Source organism: Aphelocoma coerulescens, chromosome 2 (assembly GCF_041296385.1).
Source record: "Aphelocoma coerulescens isolate FSJ_1873_10779 chromosome 2, UR_Acoe_1.0, whole genome shotgun sequence".
In the NCBI taxonomy this organism is placed as follows: Eukaryota; Metazoa; Chordata; class Aves; order Passeriformes; family Corvidae; genus Aphelocoma; species Aphelocoma coerulescens.
The window spans coordinates 168,117,876-168,141,158 of NC_091015.1; the positions used below are offsets into that span (position 1 = coordinate 168,117,876).

Genomic DNA, 23,283 nt, shown 5'->3' on the forward strand with positions numbered 1-23,283 from the left:
GTGGTTATCGCACAAGGGGGCGTGTCCTCATCATAAACACCTTATCAGAGCCTGAGCTGGGCGTGGCCACCTCACGGTGGGCGTGGTTATCGCACAAGGGGGCGTGTCCTCACACTACAGCCCCCTTATCAGAGCCTGGGCTGGGCGTGGCCACCATGCTGTGGGCGTGGTTATCTCAAAGGGGGCGTGTCCTCGTCATAAAGCCCTTATCAGATAGTGAACTGGGCGTGGTTATCTCAAAGGGGGCGTGTCCTCACGCTAAACCCCCTTATCAGAGCCTGAACTGGGCGTGGTTATCGCACAAGGGGGCGTGTCCTCGTCATAAAGCCCTTATCAGAGACTGAGCTGGGCGTGGTTATCTCAAAGGGGGCGTGTCCTCACCCTAAAGCCCTTATCAGAGACTGAGCTGGGCGTGGCCACCGTGCTGGGGGCGCGGTTATCTCAAAGGGGGCGTGTCCTCGCGCTAAACCCCCTTATCAGAGACTGAACTGGGCGTGGTTATCTCAAAGGGGGCGTGTCCTCGCGCTAAACCCCCTTATCAGAGACTGAACTGGGCGTGGTTATCTCAAAGGGGGCGTGTCCTCACACTAAACCCCCTTATCAGAGACTGAGCTGGGCGTGGTTATCTCAAAGGGGGCGTGTCCTCATCATAAAGCCCTTATCAGAGACTGAGCTGGGCGTGGTTATCTCAAAGGGGGCGTGTCCTCATTATAAAGCCCTTATCAGAGACTGAGCTGGGCGTGGTTATCTCAAAGGGGGCGTGTCCTCATTATAAAGCCCTTATCAGAGACTGAGCTGGGCGTGGTTATCTCAAAGGGGGCGTGTCCTCATTATAAAGCCCTTATCAGAGACTGAGCTGGGCGTGGTTATCTCAAAGGGGGCGTGTCCTCATTATAAAGCCCTTATCAGAGACTGAGCTGGGCGTGGTTATCTCAAAGGGGGCGTGTCCTCACACTAAACCCCCTTATCAGAGACTGAACTGGGCGTGGTTATCTGAAGGGGGCGTGTCCTCGTCCTAAAGCCCTTATCAGAGACTGAGCTGGGCGTGGTTATCTCAAAGGGGGCGTGTCCTCACCCTAAAGCCCTTATCAGAGACTGAACTGGGCGTGGTTATCTCAAAGGGGGCGTGTCCTCACGCTAAACCCCCTTATCAGAGCCTGAACTGGGCGTGGTTATCGCACAAGGGGGCGTGTCCTCGTCATAAAGCCCTTATCAGAGACTGAGCTGGGCGTGGTTATCTCAAAGGGGGCGTGTCCTCACCCTAAAGCCCTTATCAGAGACTGAGCTGGGCGTGGCCACCGTGCTGGGGGCGCGGTTATCTCAAAGGGGGCGTGTCCTCGCGCTAAACCCCCTTATCAGAGACTGAACTGGGCGTGGTTATCTCAAAGGGGGCGTGTCCTCACGCTAAACCCCCTTATCAGAGACTGAACTGGGCGTGGTTATCTCAAAGGGGGCGTGTCCTCATCATAAAGCCCTTATCAGTGACTGAGCTGGGCGTGGTTATCTCAAAGGGGGCGTGTCCTCATTATAAAGCCCTTATCAGAGACTGAGCTGGGCGTGGTTATCTCAAAGGGGGCGTGTCCTCATTATAAAGCCCTTATCAGAGACTGAGCTGGGCGTGGTTATCTCAAAGGGGGCGTGTCCTCACACTAAACCCCCTTATCAGAGACTGAACTGGGCGTGGTTATCTCAAAGGGGGCGTGTCCTCGTCATAAAGCCCTTATCAGAGACTGAGCTGGGCGTGGTTATCTCAAAGGGGGCGTGTCCTCACCCTAAAGCCCTTATCAGAGACTGAGCTGGGCGCGGTTATCTCAAAGGGGGCGTGTCCTCGCGCTAAACCCCCTTATCAGAGACTGAGCTGGGCGTGGTTATCTCAAAGGGGGCGTGTCCTCACCCTAAAGCCCTTATCAGAGACTGAACTGGGTGTGGTTATCTCAAAGGGGGCGTGTCCTCCCGCCAAAGCCCTTATCAGAGAGTGAGCTGGGCGTGGTTATCTCAAAGGGGGCGTGTCCTCGTTATAAAGCCCTTATCAGAGACTGAACTGGGCGTGGTTATCTCAAAGGGGGCGTGTCCTCGCGCTAAACCCCCTTATCAGAGACTGAACTGGGCGTGGTTATCTCAAAGGGGGCGTGTCCTCACACTAAACCCCCTTATCAGAGACTGAGCTGGGCGTGGTTATCTCAAAGGGGGCGTGTCCTCACCCTAAAGCCCTTATCAGAGACTGAGCTGGGCGTGGTTATCTGAAGGGGGCGTGTCCTCATCATAAACCCCCTTATCAGAGACTGAGCTGGGTGTGGTTATCTGAAGGGGGCGTGTCCTCACCCTAAAGCCCTTATCAGAGACTGAGCTGGGCGTGGTTATCTCAAAGGGGGCGTGTCCTCGTTATAAAGCCCTTATCAGAGACTGAGCTGGGCGTGGTTATCTCAAAGGGGGCGTGTCCTCCCGCCAAAGCCCCGCCCCCTCCCGTCACCGCCGTGCCGTGGGCGTGTCCCCGGGGCGCGGTGGGCGTGGCCGCGCATGCGCCGCGCGCCTCCCCTCACACCGCCCCCCAAGATGGCGGCGGCCATGCCGCGCCCCGCCGCTGCGGCCGCTCCCGCCGCTCCCGGCCCTTCCCGCCCTTTTTAACCCCCCTCGCTCAGCCCCGGGGTCCCCCCGAGCCCTTCCCGCCACCGCCGTGAGGGCGCGGCCATGGACGGGCCCGGAGCGGCGGCGGCAGCGGCGGCGGCAGCGGGCGCGGGGCCCGGCGCCAGCAACGTGCCCGCTTTCCTCACCAAGCTCTGGACGCTCGTGGAGGATCCCGACACCGACGCCTTGATCTGCTGGAGCCCGGTGAGTCCTCGGGAAGGCGGGGAGGATTCCTGGGAATGCGGGGCAAGAATTCCCGGCCATCCCCGGTCGTGGTGTGGGGGCCCGGCCGGGCTGAGGGCGAACGGCCGCGGCCTGTCCTGGGCCCCGCTGCTGAGGCCCGGGCGGCTCGTGCGGCGATTCCCGATCGAATCCTGCTTTTTCCTGCTTTTTCCTGCTCTTTCCCGTTTTTCCCGGGGCGGGAATGTGGGAGATGAGGAGGGAAATGAAAACGTAAACACGGCGGGCATGGTTGGGGCGACCTTTGGAGCGCGCCTTGCCCGGGAGAGCAGCGGAAGGCGCCGCTAATTAGGGAATAACGAGGGGATAATTTGGGGTTTGTGGGAAGGCTGCGGGAAATTCTGGGATGAGGAGAGGCTGGAGAAAGGCTGGGAATGAGCAGGGGGAGCCGGGGAATTCCAGGAGAGCCCGGAGCCCCTTGCAGGGCCTTTTCCAGAGGTTTTTCCAGCACAGCTGGAGAGGGCCTTGGGATAAAGGCTGCAGGGGCAGGAGCCAGCGGGGGTTTAGGGAATCTTCAGGGGTTTTTTAGGGAATTTTCAGGGGTTTTTTAGGGAATTTTCAGGGATTTTTTAGAGAATTTTCAGGGGTTTATTAGAGAATTTTCAGGGGATTTTTAAGGGAATTTTGAGGAGGTTTTTAGGGAATTTTGAGTGGTTTTTTAGGGAGTTTTCAGGGTTTTTTTAGGGAATGCCAGGGGTTTTTTAGGAAATTTGGAGGGTTTTTTTTAGGGAGTTTTCAGGGGTTTTTTAGGGAATTTTCAGGGGTTTTTTAGGGAATTTTCAGGAGTTTTTTAGGGATTTTTCAGGGGTATTTTTAGGGAACGTCAGGGGCTTTTTTAGGGAATTTTCAGGGATTTTTTTAGGGAATTTTCAGGGTTTTTTAGGGAGTTTTCGGGTTTTTTTAGGGAGTTTTCGGGTTTTTCTTAGGGAATTTTCGGGGTTTTTTTAGGGAATTTTTGGGGGTTTTTTTTAGGGAATTTTGAGGGTTTTTTAGGGAATTTTGAGGGGTTTTTAGGGAATTTTCAGGGGTTTATTAGAGAATGTCAGGGGTCCTTTTAGGGAATTTTCAGGGGTCCTTTTAGGGAATTTTCAGGGGTCCTTTTAGGGAATTTTCAGGGTTTTTTTAGGGAGTTTTCAGGGTTTTTTAGGGAATTTTCAGGGGTTTTTTTAGGGAATTTTCAGGGGTTTTTTTAGGGAATGTCAGGGGTTTTTTAGGGAATTTTTAGGGGTCCTTTTAGGGAATTTTCAGGGAGTTTTCAGGGGATTTTTAAGGGAATTTTGAGGGTTTTTTTAGGGAATTTTTAGGGGTCCTTTTAGGGAATTTTCAGGGGTTTTTTTTAGGGAATTTTGGGGGTTTTTTTTGCAGATTTTCAGGGGTTTTGGCTTCCCTCTGGAATTCTGGGATCTTGGGAAGCCATTCCTGCCCGCCAGCGAATTCCCAGCGAATCCCTGGAACATCCCGTGGGAATGGGATCACCCTGAAATCCCTTCCCAAGCATTCCCTGGGAAACCCCCCAGGGCTCCGGGATCGCCAGGAAATCTCCCTTTGGAAAAGGCAGGAAAAGCCTCGGGAAACCCCTGAGCATTCCTGGGATTCGGGAATGCCAGAAGGAAAAAACAAACCGGGAATTCCTGGAAATCCAACTCTCCCAGAGCCCCTTGAGCCTCTGGAATGAGCTCCGAGGTCTCCCCTGGATGCTCCGGCGTTAATTGGGATTAGGAATTAACAGCTGGGAATTCCCAGCTCAGGGAACAGGAGAGGGGAGGAAAAAAAACCCCTGGAATAACGTTGGGAATTCCTGGAAAATCCCATTTCCCACGGAGCTGTCCCAGGGTAGGACGAGGGGTTTGGTTTTGTTTCTCCCTCAGCTGCTGGAATTTGGCATCCCAAAAAAAAAAGAAAAAGAGCAAAAAGTAGGGATTGTTCCTGGGTTTTTGTTGGGATTCGGGAATTCCTGGGCTTTTTTTTAGGTTTAGGGAATTCCCAGGGTTTTTTTCCAGATTTAAGGGATTCTGGCTCTTTTTTAGATTTAGGGAGTTCCCGGGGTTTTTCCCGCTTTATGGAATTCCTGCTCCTTTTTCCAGGTTTGAGGAATTTTCTGCCCTTTTTCCAGGTTTAAGGAATTCCTGCTCCTTTTTCCAGGTTTAGGGAATTCCCTGGATTTTCCAGCTTTAAGGAATTCCTGCCCCTTTTTTAGATTTAAGGAATTCCCAGGGTTTTCCAGGTTTAGGGAATTCCTGTCCCTTTTTCCCTGTTTAGGGAATTCTTCCTGCCCTTTTCCAGATTTAAGGAATTCTCTGCTTTTTCCAGCTTTTAGGAATTCCCAGGGTTTTTTCCAGCTTTAAGGAATTCCTGCCCCTTTTTTAGGTTTAAGGAATTCCCTGCTTTTTCCAGGTTTAGGGAATTCCTGCTCCTTTTCCCAGATTCAAGGAATTCCTGGGATTTTCCAGCTTTAAGGAATTCCTGCCCCTTTTTCCCTGTTTAGGGAATTCCTGCCCCTTTTTCCAAGTTTAAAGAATTCTCTGCTTTTTCCAGGTTTAGGGAATTCCCAGGGTTTTTTCCAGCTTTAAGGAATTCCTGCCCCTTTTTCCAGCTTTAAGGAATTCCCTGGATTTTTTCCAGGTTTAGGGAATTCCTTGCTTTTTCCAGATTTAGGGAATTCCCTGGATTTTCCTGCTTTAAGGAATTCCTGCCCCTTTTTTAGGTTTAAGGAATTTCCTGGATTTTCCAGATTAAAGGAATTCCCTGGGATTTTCCAGCTTTCAGGAATTCCTGCCCCTTTTTCCAGGTTTAAGGAATTCCCAGGGTTTTTTCCACCTGTAAGGAATTCCCTGGGTTTTTTTCCAGCTTTCAGGAATTCCTGCCCTATTTTAGATTTAAGGAATTCTCTCCTTTTTCCTCCAACTTTGAGCCATTCCCTGCCCTCTTCCCAGCTCTCCCAGATTCTGGGAATGGAAATTCTGGGAATGGGATGGGGATGGGGAATTCCCTGGGGGGGCTGATCCCGGGAGAAAAGTGGGATGGAAGGGATCCAGGGGGGATCCAGGGCGGGATCTGCTGGCAGGGAACAGGGACAGGAGCAGAGGGAACGGCCTCGGGCTGGGATTTTCGGGAATCTCCCCCTGGAAAGGGCTGCCCGGGCTGGAATTCCGGGCTGGAGCGGCCATTCCCGGCTGGAATTGCCATCGCTGGGGGTGTGGGATGGGATCAGGGCCGGGATTTGGGATCCCCATTCCCAGGATTTGGGATGGGATCAGGGCCGGGATTTGGGATCCCCATTCCCAGGATTTGGGATGGGATCAGGGCTGGGATTTGGGATCCCCATTCCCAGGATTTGGGATGGGATCAGGGCTGGGATTTGGGATCCCCATTCCCAGGATTTGTTTGATGGGATCAGGGCTGGGATTTGGGATCCCCATTCCCAGGATTTGGGGTGGGATCAGGGCTGGGATTTGGGATCCCCATTCCCAGGATTTGGGATGGGATCAGGGCCAGGATTTGGGGATCCCCATTCCCAGGATTTGGGATGGGTTGAGGGCCAGGATTTGGGATCCCCATTCCCAGGATTTGGGATGGGATCAGGGCCAGGATTTGGGATCCCCATTCCCAGGATTTGGGATGGGATCAGGGCCGGGATTTGGGGATCCCCATTCCCAGGATTTCCCATCCCTGTGGATTTGGGATCCCCATTCCCAGGATTTCCCATCCCTGTGGATTTGGGATGGGTTCAGGGCCAGAATTTGGGGATCCCACACATCCTTTTTCCCATAAATCCCATTTTTCCCCCAAATCCCTTTTCCCATAAATCCCTTTTTCTCATAAATCCTTTTTTCCCCTTAAATCCCTTTTCCCCCCATAAATCCCTTTTTCCCTTAAATCCCTTTATTTCCCACAAATCCCTTTTATCCCCACAGATCCCTTTCCCCATAAATCCCGTTTTTTCCCCAACTCCCTTTCCCGACAAATCCCTTTTTTCCCCCAAATCAAATCCCTTTTTCCTTTGAATCCCTTTTTCCCAATGATCCCTTTCCCCCCAAATCCCTTTTCCCTCATAAATCCTTTTTCCTGCAGATCCCTTTTTTCCCCTTAAATCCCTTTTTTCCCCACAGATCCCTTTTCCCACAGATCCTTTTTCCCACCGATCCCGTTTCCCATAAATCCCTTTTTCCCCCCCAAATCCCTTTTTCCCCACAAATCCCTTTTTTCCCCACAGATCCTTTTCCCCATAAATCCCTTTTCCCAAAGATCCCTTTTCCCAATGATCCCTTTTTCCCCCAGATCCCTTTTTTTCCAATAAATCCCTTTTTCCCCCTTCAATCGCTTTTTTCCCAATGATCCCTTTTGTCCCATAAATCCCTTTTTTCCCTTAAATCCCCTTTTTCCAATAAATCCCTTTTCCCAAAGACCCCTTTTCCCAAAGATCCCTTTTCCCCCATAAATCCCTTTTTTTCCCACCGATCCAGTTTCCCATAAATCCCTTTTTTTCCCCAAAGATCCCTTCTCCCTTAAATCCCTGTTTTCCCACAGATCTCTTTTTTCCCATAAATCTCTTTTTTCCCAAAAATCCCTTTTTTTCCCATAAATCCCTTTTCCCTTAAATCCCTTTTTTCCTCCACAAATCCCTTTTTCCCCCTTAAATCTCTCTTTTCCCTTAAATCTCTTTTTTCCCCAAAAATCCCTTTTTTCCCTTAAATCCCTTTTTTTTCCCTTAAATCCCATTTCCCACAAATCCCTTTATTCCCCACAGATCCCTTTTCCCTTAAATCCTTTTCCCCACAGATCCCTTTTCCCTTAAATCCCTTTTTTCCCATAAATCCTTTTTTTCCCCAAAATCCTTTTTCCCCCAGATCCCATTTCCCAGAGATCCCATTTCCCATAAATCCCTTTTTCCCCCACAGATCCCTTTATTCCCTTCAATCCCTTTATTCCCTTTTTTTCCCCACAAATCCCTTTCCCCTAAAACCCCTTTTTGCACCCCCAAATCCCTTTTTTCCCCTTAAATCCCATTTTTCCCCATAAATCCCTTTATTCCCATCAATCCCTTTTTCCTATAAATCCCTTTTTGCCCTTAAATTCTTTATTCCCACAAATCCCTTTTCCCTTAAATCCCTTGATTCCCACAGATTCCTTTTTTCCCCTTAAATCCCATTTTTTCCCCTTAAATCCCATTTTTTCCCCTTAAATCCCTTTATTCCCATCAACCTCTTTATTCCCCTTAAATCCTTCACTCCCCACAGATCCCATTCCCCTTAAATCCCATTTCCCTTAAATCCCATTTCCCTTAAATCTTTTTTTCCCCATAAATCCCCTTTTTTCCCCTTAAATCCCGTTTTTCCCCCATAAATCCCATTTTTTCCCATTAAATCCCTTTTTTCCCATTAAATCCCTTTTTTCCCCTTAAATCCCTTGATTCCCACAAATCCCTTTATTCCCATCAAAATCCCTTTTTTCCCCCTTAAATCCCTTTTTTCCCCCTAAATCCCTTTTTTCCCTTAAATCCAGTTTTTCCCCTTAAATCCCATTTTTTCCCCTTAAATCCCTTTATTCCCATCAATCCCTTTATTCCCCTTAAATCCTTTACTCCCCACAGATCCCTTTCCCCTTAAATCCCGTTTTTTCCCCTTAAATCCCGTTTTTTCCTCATAAATCCCTTTATTCCCATCAATCCCTTTTCCCATCAATCCCTTTTTTCCCCTTAAATCCTTTATTCCCCACAGATCCCATTTCCCTTAAATCCCTTTTTCCCCTTAAATCCCTTTATTCCCACAAATCCCTTTTTTCCCCTTAAATCCCTTTTTTCCCCTTAAATCCCTTTTTTTCCCATCAATCCCTTTATTCCCCTTAAATCCCTTTTCCCTTAAATCCAGTTCTTCTCCTTAAATCCCTTTTTCCCCCATAAATCCCTTTTTCCCCCATAAATCCCTTTTTTCCCATAAATCCCGTTTTTCCCCCATAAATCCCTTTTTCCCCTTAAATCCTTTTCCCCTTAAATCCCTTTTTCCCCCTTAAATCCCTTTATTCCCATCAATGCCTTTTTCCCATAAAACCCCTTTTTCCCCCTAAATCCTTGATTCCCTTAAATCCCTTGATTCCCTTAAATCCCTTGATTCCCACAAATCCCTTTATTCCCATCAAAATCCCTTTTTTTCCCCTTAAATCCCTTTTTTCCCCTTAAACCCCTTTTTTCCCTTAAATCCCTTTTTTTCCCATAAACCCCTTTTTCCCCTTAAATCCTTATTTCCCAATGATCCCATATTTTCCCCCTAAATCCCTTTTTTCCCTTAAATCCAGTTTTTCCCCTTAAATCTTTTTTTCCCCTTAAATCCCTTATTTCCCAATGATCCCATATTTTCCCCTTAAACCCCTTTTTCCCATCAAAATCCCCTTTTTCCCCTTAAAACCCTTCATTCCCATTAAAATCCCTTCATTCCCATTAAAATCCCTTCATTCCCATCAATCCCTTTTTTCCCCTTAAATCCCCTTTTTCCCATAAATCCCTTTTTTCCCCTTAAATCCCTTTTTTCCCATAAATCCCTTTTTTCCCCCAAATCCCTTTTTTCCCCATAAATCCCATCTTTTCCCCTACAATCCCTTTCTCCCCGTGGGATCTCATCCCGGGCTCTCAATTCCCATCGGAGCTGAATCCATCCCGTTATTCCCAAGGCCTGGAATTCTCCCTCCTCTCCCCCCCCCCAAGGCTATCCCGGATTTTGACGCCCTCTGGGAATTCCCAAAATCCAAACTTCCGGAATTCCGACCCCATGGGAACCTCGGGATCGTGGCGGATCCCAATTCCCTGCTGGGAGCAGCTCCCAAAAAACCCCATTAAAATCCGAAAATTCCCATTAAAATCCCTTTATTCCCATGAAAATCCCAAAAATTCCCATCAAAATCCGAAAAATTCCCGTTAAAATCCCTTCATTCCCATTGAAACCCCTTTATTCCCATGAAAATCCCAAAAATTCCCATCAAAATCCCCATATTCCCATCAAAATCCCCATATTCCCATTAAAATCCCCATATTCCCATTGAAATCCCAAAAATTCCCATCAAATCCCAAAAATTCCCATGAAAATCCGAAAAATTCCCATTAAAATCCGAAAAACTCCCATTAAAATCCCTTCATTCCCATTGAAACCCCTTTATTCCCATGAAAATCCCAAAAATTCCCATGAAAATCCCAAAAATTCGCATTTAAATCCCAAAAATTCGCATTAAAATCCCTTCATTCCCATTAAAATCCCAAAAATTCCCATCAAAATCCCAAAAATTCCCATCAAAATCCCAAAAATTCCCATTAAAATCCCAAAATTCTCATTAAAATCTCTTTATTCCCATCAATCCCTTTTCCCAAAAGGGACTCCAGGAATCCAGGATAAACCCGGGATGGCCCAGAATTCCAGGAGGATTCCAGAGGCTGGGAATGATCCCGGTTTTCCCAGTCAGACTGGAGGAACCTCCGGAATTCCGCTGGAATTCTGACCAATCGGGGTCGTGGCAGATCCCAATTCCCTGCTGGGAACAGCTCCCAAAAACCCCATTAAAACCCCAAAACTCCCTCAAATTCCAACCTTGGGAGATTCCAGGATAAACCTGGGATGGCCCAGAGTTCCTTTGGCATTCCAGAGGCCGGGAATGATCCCGGTTTTCCCAGTCAGACTGGAGAAACCTCCGGAATTCCGACCCCATGGGAAGGAATCTCGGGATCGCGGCGGATCCCAATTCCCTGCTGGGAGCAGCTCCCAAAAATCCCAGAAATTCCAACCTTGGAGACTCCAGGATAGACCTGGGATGGCCCAGAATTCCCTTGGCATTCCAGAGGCTGGGAATGATCCCGGTTTTCCCAGTCAGACTGGAGAAACCTCTGGAATTCCGCTGGAATTCTGACCAATCGTGATCACATCGAATCCCAAATCCCTGCTGGGAACAGCTCCCAAAAACCCCATTAAAACCCCAAAACTCCCTCAAATTCCAACCTTGGGAGATTCCAGGATAAACCCGGGATGGCCCAGAATTCCACTGGGATTCCAGAGGCCGGGAATGATCCCGGTTTTCCCAGTCAGAGAGCGGAGAAACCTTTGGAATTCCGATGGAATTCTGACCAATCGCGATCGCGGCGGATCCCAATTCCCTCTCAGAACAGCTCCCAAAAACCCCATTAAAACCCCAAAACTCCCTCAAATTCCAATCTTGGGAGATTCCAGGATAAACCCGGGACGGCCCAGAGTTCCCTTGGCATTCCAGAGGCCGGGAATGATCCCGTTTTTCCCAGTCAGACTGGAGAAACCTCCGGAATTCCGACGGAATTCTGACCAATCGCGATCGCGGCGGATCCCAATTCCCTGCTGGGAACAGCTCCCGAAAACCCCATTAAAACCCCAAAACTCCCTCAAATTCCAACCTTGGAGACTCCAGGATAGACCTGGGATGGCCCAGAATTCCAGGAGGATTCCAGAGGCCGGGAATGATCCCGGTTTTCCCAGTCAGACTGGAGAAACCTCTGGAATTCCGCTGGAATTCTGACCAATCGTGATCACATCGAATCCCAAATCCCTGCTGGGAACAGCTCCCAAAAACCCCATTAAAACCCCAAAACTCCCTCAAATTCCAACCTTGGGAGACTCCAGGATAGACCTGGGATTGCCCAGAATTCCCTTGGCATTCCAGAGGCCGGGAATGATCCCGGTTTTCCCAGTCAGAGAGCGGAGAAACCTTTGGAATTCCGATGGAATTCTGACCAATCGCGATCGCGGCGGATCCCAATTCCCTCTCAGAACAGCTCCCAAAAACCCCATTAAAACCCCAAAACTCCCTCAAATTCCAACCTTGGGAGATTCCAGGATAAACCCGGGACAGCCCAGAGTTCCCTTGGCATTCCAGAGGCCGGGAATGATCCCGTTTTTCCCAGTCAGACTGGAGAAACCTCCAGAATTCCGACGGAATTCTGACCGATCGCGATCGCGGCGGATCCCAATTCCCTCTACAGAACAGCTCCCAAAAACCCCATTAAAATCCCAAAAATCCCAGAAATTCCAACCTTGGCCGACTCCAGGATAAACCTGGGATGGCCCAGAATTCCCTTGGCATTCCAGAGGCCGGGAATGATCCCGGTTTTCCCAGTCAGACTGGAGAAACCTCTGGAATTCCTCTGGAATTCTGACCAATCGTGATCACATCGAATCCCAAATCCCTGCTGGGAACAGCTCCCAAAAACCCCATTAAAACCCCAAAACTCCCTCAAATTCCAACCTTGGGAGATTCCAGGATAAACCCGGGATGGCCCAGAATTCCACTGGGATTCCAGAGGCCGGGAATGATCCCGGTTTTCCCAGTCAGACTGGAGAAACCTCCGGAATTCCGACGGAATTCTGACCAATCACGATCGCGGCGGATCCCAATTCCCTGCTGGGAACAGCTCCCGAAAACCCCATTAAAACCCCAAAACTCCCTCAAATTCCAACCTTGGGAGATTCCAGGATAAACCCGGGATGGCCCAGAATTCCACTGGGATTCCAGAGGCCGGGAATGATCCCGGTTTTCCCAGTCAGAGAGCGGAGAAACCTTTGGAATTCCGATGGAATTCTGACCAATCGCGATCGCGGCGGATCCCAATTCCCTCTCAGAACAGCTCCCAAAAACCCCATTAAAACCCCAAAAACCCCTCAAATTCCAACCTTGGGAGATTCCAGGATAAACCCGGGACGGCCCAGAATTCCCTTGGCATTCCAGAAGCCGGGAATGATCCCGTTTTTCCCAGTCAGACTGGAGGAACCTCCGGAATTCCGACGGAATTCTGACCGATCGCGATCGCGGCGGATCCCAATTCCCTCTACAGAACAGCTCCCAAAAACCCCTCAAATTCCAACCTTGGGAGACTCCAGCATAAATCTGGGATGGCCCAGAATTCCCTTGGCATTCCAGAGGGCCGGGAATGATCCCGGTTTTCCCCCGTTTTTCCCCTCCTCCCCCTGCGGCAGAGCGGGAGCAGCTTCCACGTCTTCGACCAGGGCCAGTTCGCCAAGGAGGTGCTGCCCAAGTACTTCAAACACAACAACATGGCCAGCTTCGTGCGCCAGCTGAACATGTGTGAGTATTCCCGGGAATTCCGGGAATTCCGGGAATTCTGGGGGCTCCGGAATCGGCTTCGTGCGCCAGCTGAACATGTGTGAGTATTCCCGGGAATCCCGGGAATTCCGGGAGTTCTGGGGGCTCCGGAATCGGCTTCGTGCGCCAGCTGAACGTGTGTGAGTATTCCCGGGAATTCCGGGAATTCCGGGAGTTCTGGGGGCTCCGGAATCGGCTTCGTGCGCCAGCTGAACGTGTGTGAGTATTCCCGGGAATCCCGGGAATTCCGGGAGTTCTGGGGGCTCCGGAATCGGCTTCGTGCGCCAGCTGAACATGTGTGAGTATTCCCGGGAATTCCGGGAATTCCGGGAGTTCTGGGGGCTCCGGAATCGGCTTCGTGCGCCAGCTGAACATGTGTGAGTATTCCCGGGAATTCCGGGAATTCTGGGAATTCTGGGGGCTCCGGAATCGGCTTCGTGCGCCAGCTGAACATGTGTGAGTATTCCCGGGAATCCCGGGAATTCCGGGAGTTCTGGGGGCTCCGGAATCGGCTTCGTGCGCCAGCTGAACGTGTGTGAGTATTCCCGGGAATCCCGGGAATTCCGGGAATTCTGGGGGCTCCGGAATCGGCTTCGTGCGCCAGCTGAACATGTGTGAGTATTCCCGGGAATCCCGGGAATTCCGGGAATTCCGGGGGCTCCGGAATCGGCTTCGTGCGCCAGCTGAACATGTGTGAGTATTCCCGGGAATCCCGGGAATTCCGGGAATTCTGGGAGCTCCGGAATCGGCTTCGTGCGCCAGCTGAACATGTGTGAGTATTCCCGGGAATTCCGGGAATCCCGGGAATTCTGGGGGCTCCGGAATCGGCTTCGTGCGCCAGCTGAACATGTGTGAGTATTCCCGGGAATCCCGGGAATTCCGGGAATTCTGGGGGCTCCGGAATCGGCTTCGTGCGCCAGCTGAACATGTGTGAGTATTCCCGGGAATCCCGGGAATTCTGGGAATTCTGGGGGCTCCGGAATCGGCTTCGTGCGCCAGCTGAACATGTGTGAGTATTCCCGGGAATTCCGGGAATTCCGGGAGTTCTGGGGGCTCCGGAATCGGCTTCGTGCGCCAGCTGAACATGTGTGAGTATTCCCGGGAATTCCGGGAATTCTGGGGGCTCCGGAATCGGCTTCGTGCGCCAGCTGAACATGTGTGAGTATTCCCGGGAATCCCGGGAATTCCGGGAATTCCGGGGGCTCCGGAATCGGCTTCGTGCGCCAGCTGAACATGTGTGAGTATTCCCGGGAATCCCGGGAATTCCGGGAATTCCGGGGGCTCCGGAATCGGCTTCGTGCGCCAGCTGAACGTGTGTGAGTATTCCCGGGAATCCCGGGAATTCCGGGAATTCTGGGGGCTCCGGAATCGGCTTCGTGCGCCAGCTGAACATGTGTGAGTATTCCCGGGAATTCCGGGAATTCTGGGGGCTCCGGAATCGGCTTCGTGCGCCAGCTGAACGTGTGTGAGTATTCCCGGGAATCCCGGGAATTCCGGGAGTTCTGGGGGCTCCGGAATCGGCTTCGTGCGCCAGCTGAACATGTGTGAGTATTCCCGGGAATTCCGGGAATTCCGGGAATTCTGGGGGCTCCGGAATCGGCTTCGTGCGCCAGCTGAACATGTGTGAGTATTCCCGGGAATTCCGGGAATTCCGGGAGTTCTGGGGGCTCCGGAATCGGCTTCGTGCGCCAGCTGAACATGTGTGAGTATTCCCGGGAATTCTGGGAATTCTGGGGGCTCCGCAATCGGCTTCGTGCGCCAGCTGAACGTGTGTGAGTATTCCCGGGAATCCCAGGAATTCCGGGAGTTCTGGGGGCTCCGGAATCGGCTTCGTGCGCCAGCTGAACATGTGTGAGTATTCCCGGGAATTCCGGGAATTCTGGGGGCTCCGGAATCGGCTTCGTGCGCCAGCTGAACATGTGTGAGTATTCCCGGGAATCCCGGGAATTCCGGGAATTCCGGGGGCTCCGGAATCGGCTTCGTGCGCCAGCTGAACGTGTGTGAGTATTCCCGGGAATCCCGGGAATTCCGGGAATTCCGGGGGCTCCGGAATCGGCTTCGTGCGCCAGCTGAACATGTGTGAGTATTCCCGGGAATTCCGGGAATTCCGGGAATTCTGGGGGCTCCGGAATCGGCTTCGTGCGCCAGCTGAACATGTGTGAGTATTCCCGGGAATCCCGGGAATTCCGGGAGTTCCGGGGGCTCCGGAATCGGCTTCGTGCGCCAGCTGAACATGTGTGAGTATTCCCGGGAATCCCGGGAATTCCGGGAATTCTGGGGGCTCCGGAATCGGCTTCGTGCGCCAGCTGAACATGTGTGAGTATTCCCGGGAATTCTGGGAATTCTGGGGGCTCCGCAATCGGCTTCGTGCGCCAGCTGAACGTGTGTGTGTATTCCCGGAAATTCCGGGAATTCCGGGAATTCTGAGATGGCAGCTGGAGGTGTGTGAGTGCATCATGGGGCACCCCAGAATTCCCGGATTTCCTCCTCAATTCCCGGCATTCCCGCTTTTCCAGACGGCTTCTGGAAGGTGGAGCCGGGATCCAGGGTCCCCCAATCCCTGGGAATTCTCAGATTTCCTTCCCCAATTCCCATTTTCCCAGACAATTTCCAGAATGTGATGCCCGGATCCAGGAATTCCGGGATGGAGCCGTTCCCATCATGGAACATCCCAGAATTCCCAGATTTCCTCCCCAATTCCCGCCATTCCCAATTCCCAGATGGGTCCCAGAAGGTGGAGCCGGGATCCAGGATCCCCCCAATCCCTGGGAATTCCCATCCCTGCAGGAATTCCGGGATTGGAGCCGTTCCCATCTTGGAACACCCCAGAATTCCCAGATTTCCTTCCCAATTCCCACCATTCCCAATTCCTGGGTAGGTCCCAGAAGGTGGAGCCGGGATCCAGGATCCCCCAATCCCTGGGAATTCCGGGTGGATTCCCTGATCCCACTCAGGAATTCCGGGATGGAGCCGTTCCCAAGCAGCCCCTCCATGCTCAGACACCCCGGAATTCCCAGATTTCCTCCCCCATTCCCGCTTTTCCAGACGGGTTCCGGAAGGTGGAGCCGGGATCCAGGATCCCCCAATCCCTGGGAATTCCCATCCCTGCAGGAATTCCGGGACAGGAGCTGTTCTCAAGCCGGGTCACCCCAGAATTCCCAGATTTCCTCCCCCATTCCCGTTTTTCCAGACGGCTTCCGGAAGGTGGTGCACATCGAGCAGGGCGGGCTGGTGAAGCCGGAGAAGGACGACACGGAATTCCAGCATCCCTTCTTCCTGCGGGGCCAGGAGCAGCTCCTGGAGAACATCAAGAGGAAAGTCACCCACTCCAGCGTGAGTTCCTGGGAAATCCCCCCCAAAAAAAACATTCTGGGATGATCCCACCAAAAAAAATCCCGAGGAAAAAAGGGGCCAGAAAATCCCGGGAAAAGGAAAAAAAACGTAAAACAAATCCCAAGAAATTTGCAAAGAATCCTAAAGAAATCCCCTAAAAAAGTCCCCAAAAGTTCTAAAAATTCCCAAAAAATTGTAAAAAAATTCTGGGATTATCCCCAACAAATCCCGAAGAAAAAAGAGCCAGAAAATCCTGGGAAAAGGAAAAAGACGTAAAAAAATCCCAAGAAATTTGCAAAGAATCCTAAAGAAATCCCCTAAAAAAGTCCCCAAAGGTTCTAAAAATTCCCAGAAAATTAAAAAAAAATTCTGGGATTATCCCCCAAAAAAATCCCGAAGAAAAAAGGGCCAGAAAATCCCGGGAAAAGGAAAAAAAATCCCCGAAAAAATTGTAAAAAAAATCCTAAAAAAAATGCTCTAAAAAGTCCCCAAAGGTTTTAAAAATTCCCGAAAAATTAAAAAAAGAATTCTGGGAATATCCTGAAAAAATCCCAAAGAAAAAGGCCCTGAAAATCCCGGGAAAATCCCCAAAAAAATCCCCCCAAAAATTAAAAAGAAAATTCCTTAAAAAATCCCATAAAAAACTCTCCAAAGCTTCTAAAAATTCCCAGAAAATTAAAAAAAAAAAATTCCGGGAATATCCCGAAAAAATCCCAAAGAAAAAAGGGGCCAGAAAATCCCAGGAAAAGGAAAAAAAAATCCCCGAAAAAATTGTAAAAAAATCCGCAAAAAAATGCCCTAAGAAGTCCCCAAAGGTTCTAGAAATTCCCAAAAAATTAAAAGAAAAATTCCGGGATTATCCCCAAAAAATCCCGAAGAAAAAGGGCCAGAAAATCCTGGGAAAAGGAAAAAACCGTAAAAAAATCCCAAGAAATTTGCAAAGAATCCTAAAGAAATCCCCTAAAAAAGTCCCCAAAGGTTCTAAAAATTCCCAAAAAAAAAAAAAAATTCCGGGAATATCCCGAAAAAATCCCAAAGAAAAAAGGGGCCAGAAAATCCCGGGAAAAGGAAAAAAAAATCCCCCCAAAAAATTGTAAAAAAAATCCCCCCAAAAATGCCCTAAAAAGTCCCCAAAGGTTTTAAAAATTCCCGAAAAATTAAAAAAAGAATTCTGGGAATATCCTGAAAAAATCCCAAAGAAAAAGGCCCTGAAAATCCCGGGAAAATCCCCAAAAAAATCCCCCCAAAAATTAAAAAGAAAATTCCTTAAAAAATCCCATAAAAAACTCTCCAAAGCTTCTAAAAATTCCCAGAAAATTAAAAAAAAAAAAAATCCGGGAATATCCCGAAAAAATCCCAAAGAAAAAAGGGGCCAGAAAATCCCGGGAAAAGGAAAAAAAAATCCCCGAAAAAATTGTAAAAAAATCCGCAAAAAAATGCCCTAAGAAGTCCCCAAAGGTTCTAGAAATTCCCAAAAAATTAAAAGAAAAATTCCGGGATTATCCCCAAAAAATCCCGAAGAAAAAGGGCCAGAAAATCCTGGGAAAAGGAAAAAACCGTAAAAAAATCCCAAGAAATTTGCAAAGAATCCTAAAGAAATCCCCTAAAAAAGTCCCCAAAGGTTCTAAAAATTCCCAGAAAATTAAAAAAAAAAATTCCAGGAATATCCCAAAAAAATCCCGAAGAAAAAAGGGGCCAGAAAATCCCGGGAAAAGGAAAAAAAAATCCCCCCAAAAAATTGTAAAAAAAATCCCCCCAAAAATGCCCTAAAAAGTCCCCAAAGGTTTTAAAAATTCCCAGAAAATTAAAAGAAAAATTCTGGGATTATCCCCAAAAAATCCCGAAGAAAAAGGGCCAGAAAATCTCAGGAAAAGGAAAAAAAAAAGGTTAAACAAATCCCAAGAAATTTGCAAAGAATCCTAAAGAAATCCCCTAAAAAAGTCCCCAAAGGTTCTAAAAATTCCCAAAAAAAAAAAAAAAATTCTGGGAATATCCCGAAAAATCCCGAAGAAAAAAGGGGCCAGAAAATCCCGGGAAAAGGAAAAAAAAATCCCCCCGAAAAAATTGTAAAAAAATCCTAAAAAAAATGCTCTAAAAAGTCCCCAAAGGTTTTAAAAATTCCCGAAAAATTAAAAAAAGAATTCTGGGAATATCCTGAAAAAATCCCAAAGAAAAAGGCCCTGAAAATCCCGGGAAAATCCCCAAAAAAATCCCCCCAAAAATTAAAAAGAAAATTCCTTAAAAAATCCCATAAAAAACTCTCCAAAGCTTCTAAAAATTCCCAGAAAATTAAAAAAAAAAAAATCCGGGAATATCCCGAAAAAATCCCAAAGAAAAAAGGGGCCAGAAAATCCCGGGAAAAGGAAAAAAAAATCCCCGAAAAAATTGTAAAAAAATCCGCAAAAAAATGCCCTAAGAAGTCCCCAAAGGTTCTAGAAATTCCCAAAAAATTAAAAGAAAAATTCTGGGATTATCCCCAAAAAATCCCGAAGAAAAAAGGGCCAGAAAATCTCAGGAAAAGGAAAAAAAAACGTAAAACAAATCCCAAGAAATTTGCAAAGAATCCTAAAGAAATCCCCTAAAAAAGTCCCCAAAGGTTCTAAAAATTCCCAGAAAAAAAAAAAAAATTCTAGGAATATCCCGAAAAAATCCCGAAGAAAAAAGGGCCAGAAAATCTCGGGAAAAGGAAAAAAGACGTAAAAAAATCCCAAGAAGTTTGCAAAGAATCCTAAAGAAATCCCCTAAAAAAGTCCCCAAAGGTTCTAAAAATTCCCAGAAAATTTAAAGAAAAATTCTGGGATTATCCCCAAAAAATCCCGAGGAAAAAGGGCCAGAAAATCCCGGGAAAAGGAAAAAAAAATCCCCCAAAAAATTGTAAAAAAAATCCTAAAAAAAATGCCCTAAAAAGTCCTCAAAGGTTCTAAAAATTCCCAAAAAATTATAAAAAAATTCCGGGATTATCCCCAAAAAATCCCAAAGAAAAAGGCCCTGAAAATCCCAGGTAAAGAAAAAATAATGGAAAAAATCCTCAAAAAATTGTAAAAAAAATCCTAAAAAATGCCCTAAAAGCTCCCCAGAGGTTCTAAAAAATTCCCAGAAAATCCAAACCGTTCCGGGAATATCCCCAAAAAAAATCCCAAAGAAAAAGGGCCAGAAAATCCCAGAAAAAAAAACCCAAAAAAATCCCCAAATAATTGTAAAAAAATCCGAAAAAAATCCCCTAAAAAAGTCCCCAAAAGTTCTAAAAATTCCCAAAAACTTAAAAAACAAATTCCGGGAATATCCCCAAAAAATCCCAAAGAAAAAGGCCCAGAAAATCCCAGAAAAAAAAAAACCAAAAAAATTTCCTAAAAAAATTCCTAAAGAAATCCCCTAAAAAAGTCCCCAAAGGTTCTAAAAATTCCCCAAAAAATAAAAAAAAATTTCGGGGAATATCCCAAAAAAAATCCCAAAGAAAAGGCCCAGAAAATCCCAGAAAAACAAAAAAAAAAACCTAAAAAAATCCCAAAAAAATTTAAAAAAATTCCCCAAAAATTCCTAAAAATTTGAAAAAAACCCCAAAAATTCTAAAACTTCCCAAACTCCCCAACCCCTCTAAAAATGGCCCAAAAATAAAAAAAAAAATCCCCAAAAAAGCCCAAAAAATCCTTTAAAAATTCTAAAAAAATTTTTAAAAATCTGAAAAATATCCCAAAAAATCCTTCAAAAATCCTAAAAATTCTAAAAAATTCTTAAAAGTTCTCAAAAATTCCTAAACTCCCCGAAGCCTCTAAAAACAGCTGAAAACCCCCAAAAAAATAGAAATAAAAAAATCTTAAAAAATGAAAAAAATACCCAAAAAAAATCCGAAAAAATTCCAAAAAAATCCTAAAAATTCCCAAAAAATTCTCAAAAATTCTAGAAATTCCCAAATTCTTCGAAGCCTCTAAAAATGGCCAAAAAAACCCAAAAAATAAAAAAAAATCAAAATAAATCCCAAAAAAATCCGAAAACATTCCAAAAAAATTCTAAAAAAATCCAAAAAAAACCCAAAAAATCCTAAAAAATCCCAAAAAATTCACCAAAAAATTCCGAAAAAATTCCCAGAATTCCCCCAAAGTCCCTGGAATTCCAGCTGTTCCAGGTGTCGGGGCTGAAGGGGCCGAGGTGCGCGTGCGGCAGCACAGCCGGGACTCGCAGCGGCTCCGGAAACATCCTAAAAATAATCCTAAAAAAAATCCCAAAACTTCCCAAAAAATCCTCAAAAAATTCCCAAAAATTTGTGAAAAAATTCCCAAAATTTCCTACAAATTTTAAAAATTTTCAAACTCCCCAGAGCCTCTCAAAATGGCTGAAAAACCCCAAAAAATAAAAATAAAAAATCCTAAAAAATCAAACAAATTCCAAAAAAATCCTAAAAAAATCCCAAAAATTCTCAAAAATTCCCAAAAAATTCTCAAAAATTCTGAAAATTCCCAAATTTCCCGAAGCCTCTAAGAATGGCCAAAAAAACCAAAAAAATAAAAAAAAAATCAAAAAAAATCCCAAAAAAATCCCAAAAAAATAAAAAAAAATCCTAAAAAAATCCCAAAAATTCCAAAAAAATTCCCAAAAATTCCCAAATTCCCCGAAGCCTCTGAAAATGGCCGAAAACCCGCTAAAAATAAAAAAAAAATTTTAAAAAATTCCCAAAAAATCCAAAAAAATTCCAAAAAAATGCTAAAAAAATTTCAAAAAAGATCCTAAAATATCCCAAAAAATTCCTAAAAAAATCTAAAAATTTCCAAATTCCCCGAAGCCTCTAAAAATGGCCGATAACTCGCTAAAAATAAAAAAAAAATTTTAAAAATCAAAAAAATTCCGAAAAAATTCCGAAAAAAATCTAGAAAAATCCCCAAAAAAAATCAAAAAAAATCCCAAAAATTCCCCAAAAAATATCCCAAAAAATTCCCAAAATTCCCCCAAAGTCCGTGGAATTCCGGCTGTTCCAGGTGTCGGGGCTGAAGGGGGACGAGGTGCGCGTGCGGCAGCACAGCCGGGACTCGCAGCGGCTCCGGAAACATCCTAAAAATAATCCTAAAAAAAATCCCAAAAGTTCCCAAAAAATCCTAAAAAAATTCCCAGAAATTCCTGAAAAATCCCCAAAAATTCCTACAAATTCTGAAAATTTTCAAACTCCCCAGAGCCTCTAAAAATGGCTGAAAACCCCCAAAAAAATAGAAATAAAAAAATCTTAAAAAATGAAAAAAAAATCCAAAAAAATTCCGAAAAAATTCCAAAAAAATCCTAAAAGAATCCCAAAAATTCCCAAAAAATTTTACAAAATTCTGAAAATTCCCAAATTTCCCGAAGCCTCTAAGAATGGCCAAAAAAACCCAAAAAATAAAAAAAAAAATTTCCCAAAAAATCCCAAAAAAATCTGAAAAAATCCTAAAAAAATCCCCAAAAAAATCCCCAAAAAAATCCCAAAAATTCCCAAAAATTCCCAAATTCCCCGAAGCCTCTAAAAATGGCCGAAAACCCGCTAAAAATCCAAAAAAAAATTTAAAAAATTCCCAAAAAATCCAAAAAAATCCCGAAAAAATGCTAAAAAAATTTCAAAAAAGATCCTAAAATATCCCAAAAAATTCCTAAAAAAATCTAAAAATTTCCAAATTCCCCGAAGCCTCTAAAAATGGCCGATAACCCGCTAAAAATAAAAAAAAAAATTTTAAAAATCCAAAAAAATTCCGAAAAAATTCCGAAAAAAATCTAGAAAAATCCACAAAAAAAACAAAAAAAAATCCCAAAAATTCCCCAAAATATTCCGAAAAAATTCCCAAAATCCCCCCAAAGTCTGTGGAATTCCGGCTGTTCCAGGTGTCGGGGCTGAAGGGGCCGAGGTGCGCGTGCGGCAGCTCAGCCGGGACTCGCAGCGGCTCCGGAAACATCCTAAAAATAATCCTAAAAAAAATCCCAAAAGTTCCCAAAAAATCCTAAAAAAATTCCCAAAAATTTCTGGAAAAATTCCCAAATATTTCTGCAAATTCTAAGAATTTTCAAACTCCCCAGAGCCTCTAAAAATGGCTGAAAACCCCCCAAAAAATAGAAATAAAAAAAATCTTAAAAAATGAAAAAAAAATCCAAAAGAAATCCGAAAAAATTCCAAAAAAATCCTAAAAAAATCCCAAAAATTCCCAAAAAATTTTCAAAAATTCTGAAAATTCCCAAATTTCCCGAAGCCTCTAAGAATGGCCAAAAAAACCCAAAAAATAAAAAAAAAATTTCCCAAAAAATCCCAAAAAAATCTGAAAAAATCCTAAAAAAATCCCCAAAAAAATCCCAAAAAAATCCCAAAAAAATCCCAAAAATTCCAAAAAAATTCCCAAAAATTCCCAAATTCCCCGAAGCCTCTAAAAATGGCCGAAAACCCGCTAAAAATCCAAAAAAAAATTTTAAAAAATTCCCAAAAAATCCAAAAAAATTCCGAAAAAATGCTAAAAAAATTTCAAAAAAGATCCTAAAATATCCCAAAAAATTCCTAAAAAAATCTAAAAATTTCCAAATTCCCCGAAGCCTCTACAAATGGCCGATAACCCGCTAAAAATAAAAAAAAAAAATTTAAAAATCAAAAAAATTCCGAAAAAATTCCGAAAAAATTCTAGAAAAATCCCCCAAAAAATAAAAAAAAATCCCAAAAATTCCCCAAAAATTCCCAAAATCCCCCCAAAGTCCGTGGAATTCCGGCTGTTCCAGGTGTCGGGGCTGAAGGGGGACGAGGTGCGCGTGCGGCAGGACAGCGTGGCGCGGCTGCTGGCCGACATGCAGGCCATGAGGGGCAAGCAGGACAGCCTGGACTCGCGGCTGCTGGCCATGAAACAGTACGGGGCCGGGATTTGGGGTGCGGGGTGTGGGGTTTGGGATCGGGGTTTGGGGTGTGGGATCGGGGCTTGGGGTTTGGGGTGTGGGGTTTGGGATGGAGGGGCTGCTGGCCATGAAACAGTACGGGGGCAGGTTTGGGGT

At 46.0% G+C, this 23,283-nt stretch overlaps 1 protein-coding gene across 6 annotated transcripts in view; it reads left to right on the forward strand.

Moving 5' to 3' along the window:
• Nucleotides 1-2,559: 2,559 nt before the first annotated feature.
• The window catches only part of HSF1 (heat shock transcription factor 1), a 47,496-nt gene continuing 26,772 nt past the window's right edge, over nt 2,560-23,283 (forward strand). For 3 of the 6 annotated variants that reach the window (XM_069005634.1, XM_069005635.1, XM_069005636.1), the window contains exons 1-4: nt 2,560-2,829; nt 12,843-12,951; nt 16,160-16,302; nt 23,017-23,141. In XM_069005634.1, the coding sequence (XP_068861735.1) occupies nt 2,689-2,829; nt 12,843-12,951; nt 16,160-16,302; nt 23,017-23,141 (518 nt within the window). In that variant the 5' untranslated portion in view covers nt 2,560-2,688. Of the gene's footprint in view, nt 2,830-12,842; nt 12,952-15,267; nt 15,286-15,325; nt 16,303-23,016; nt 23,142-23,283 lie in introns of those variants that run through there. The other 3 variants (XM_069005632.1, XM_069005633.1, XM_069005637.1) reach the window with 2 other exon arrangements.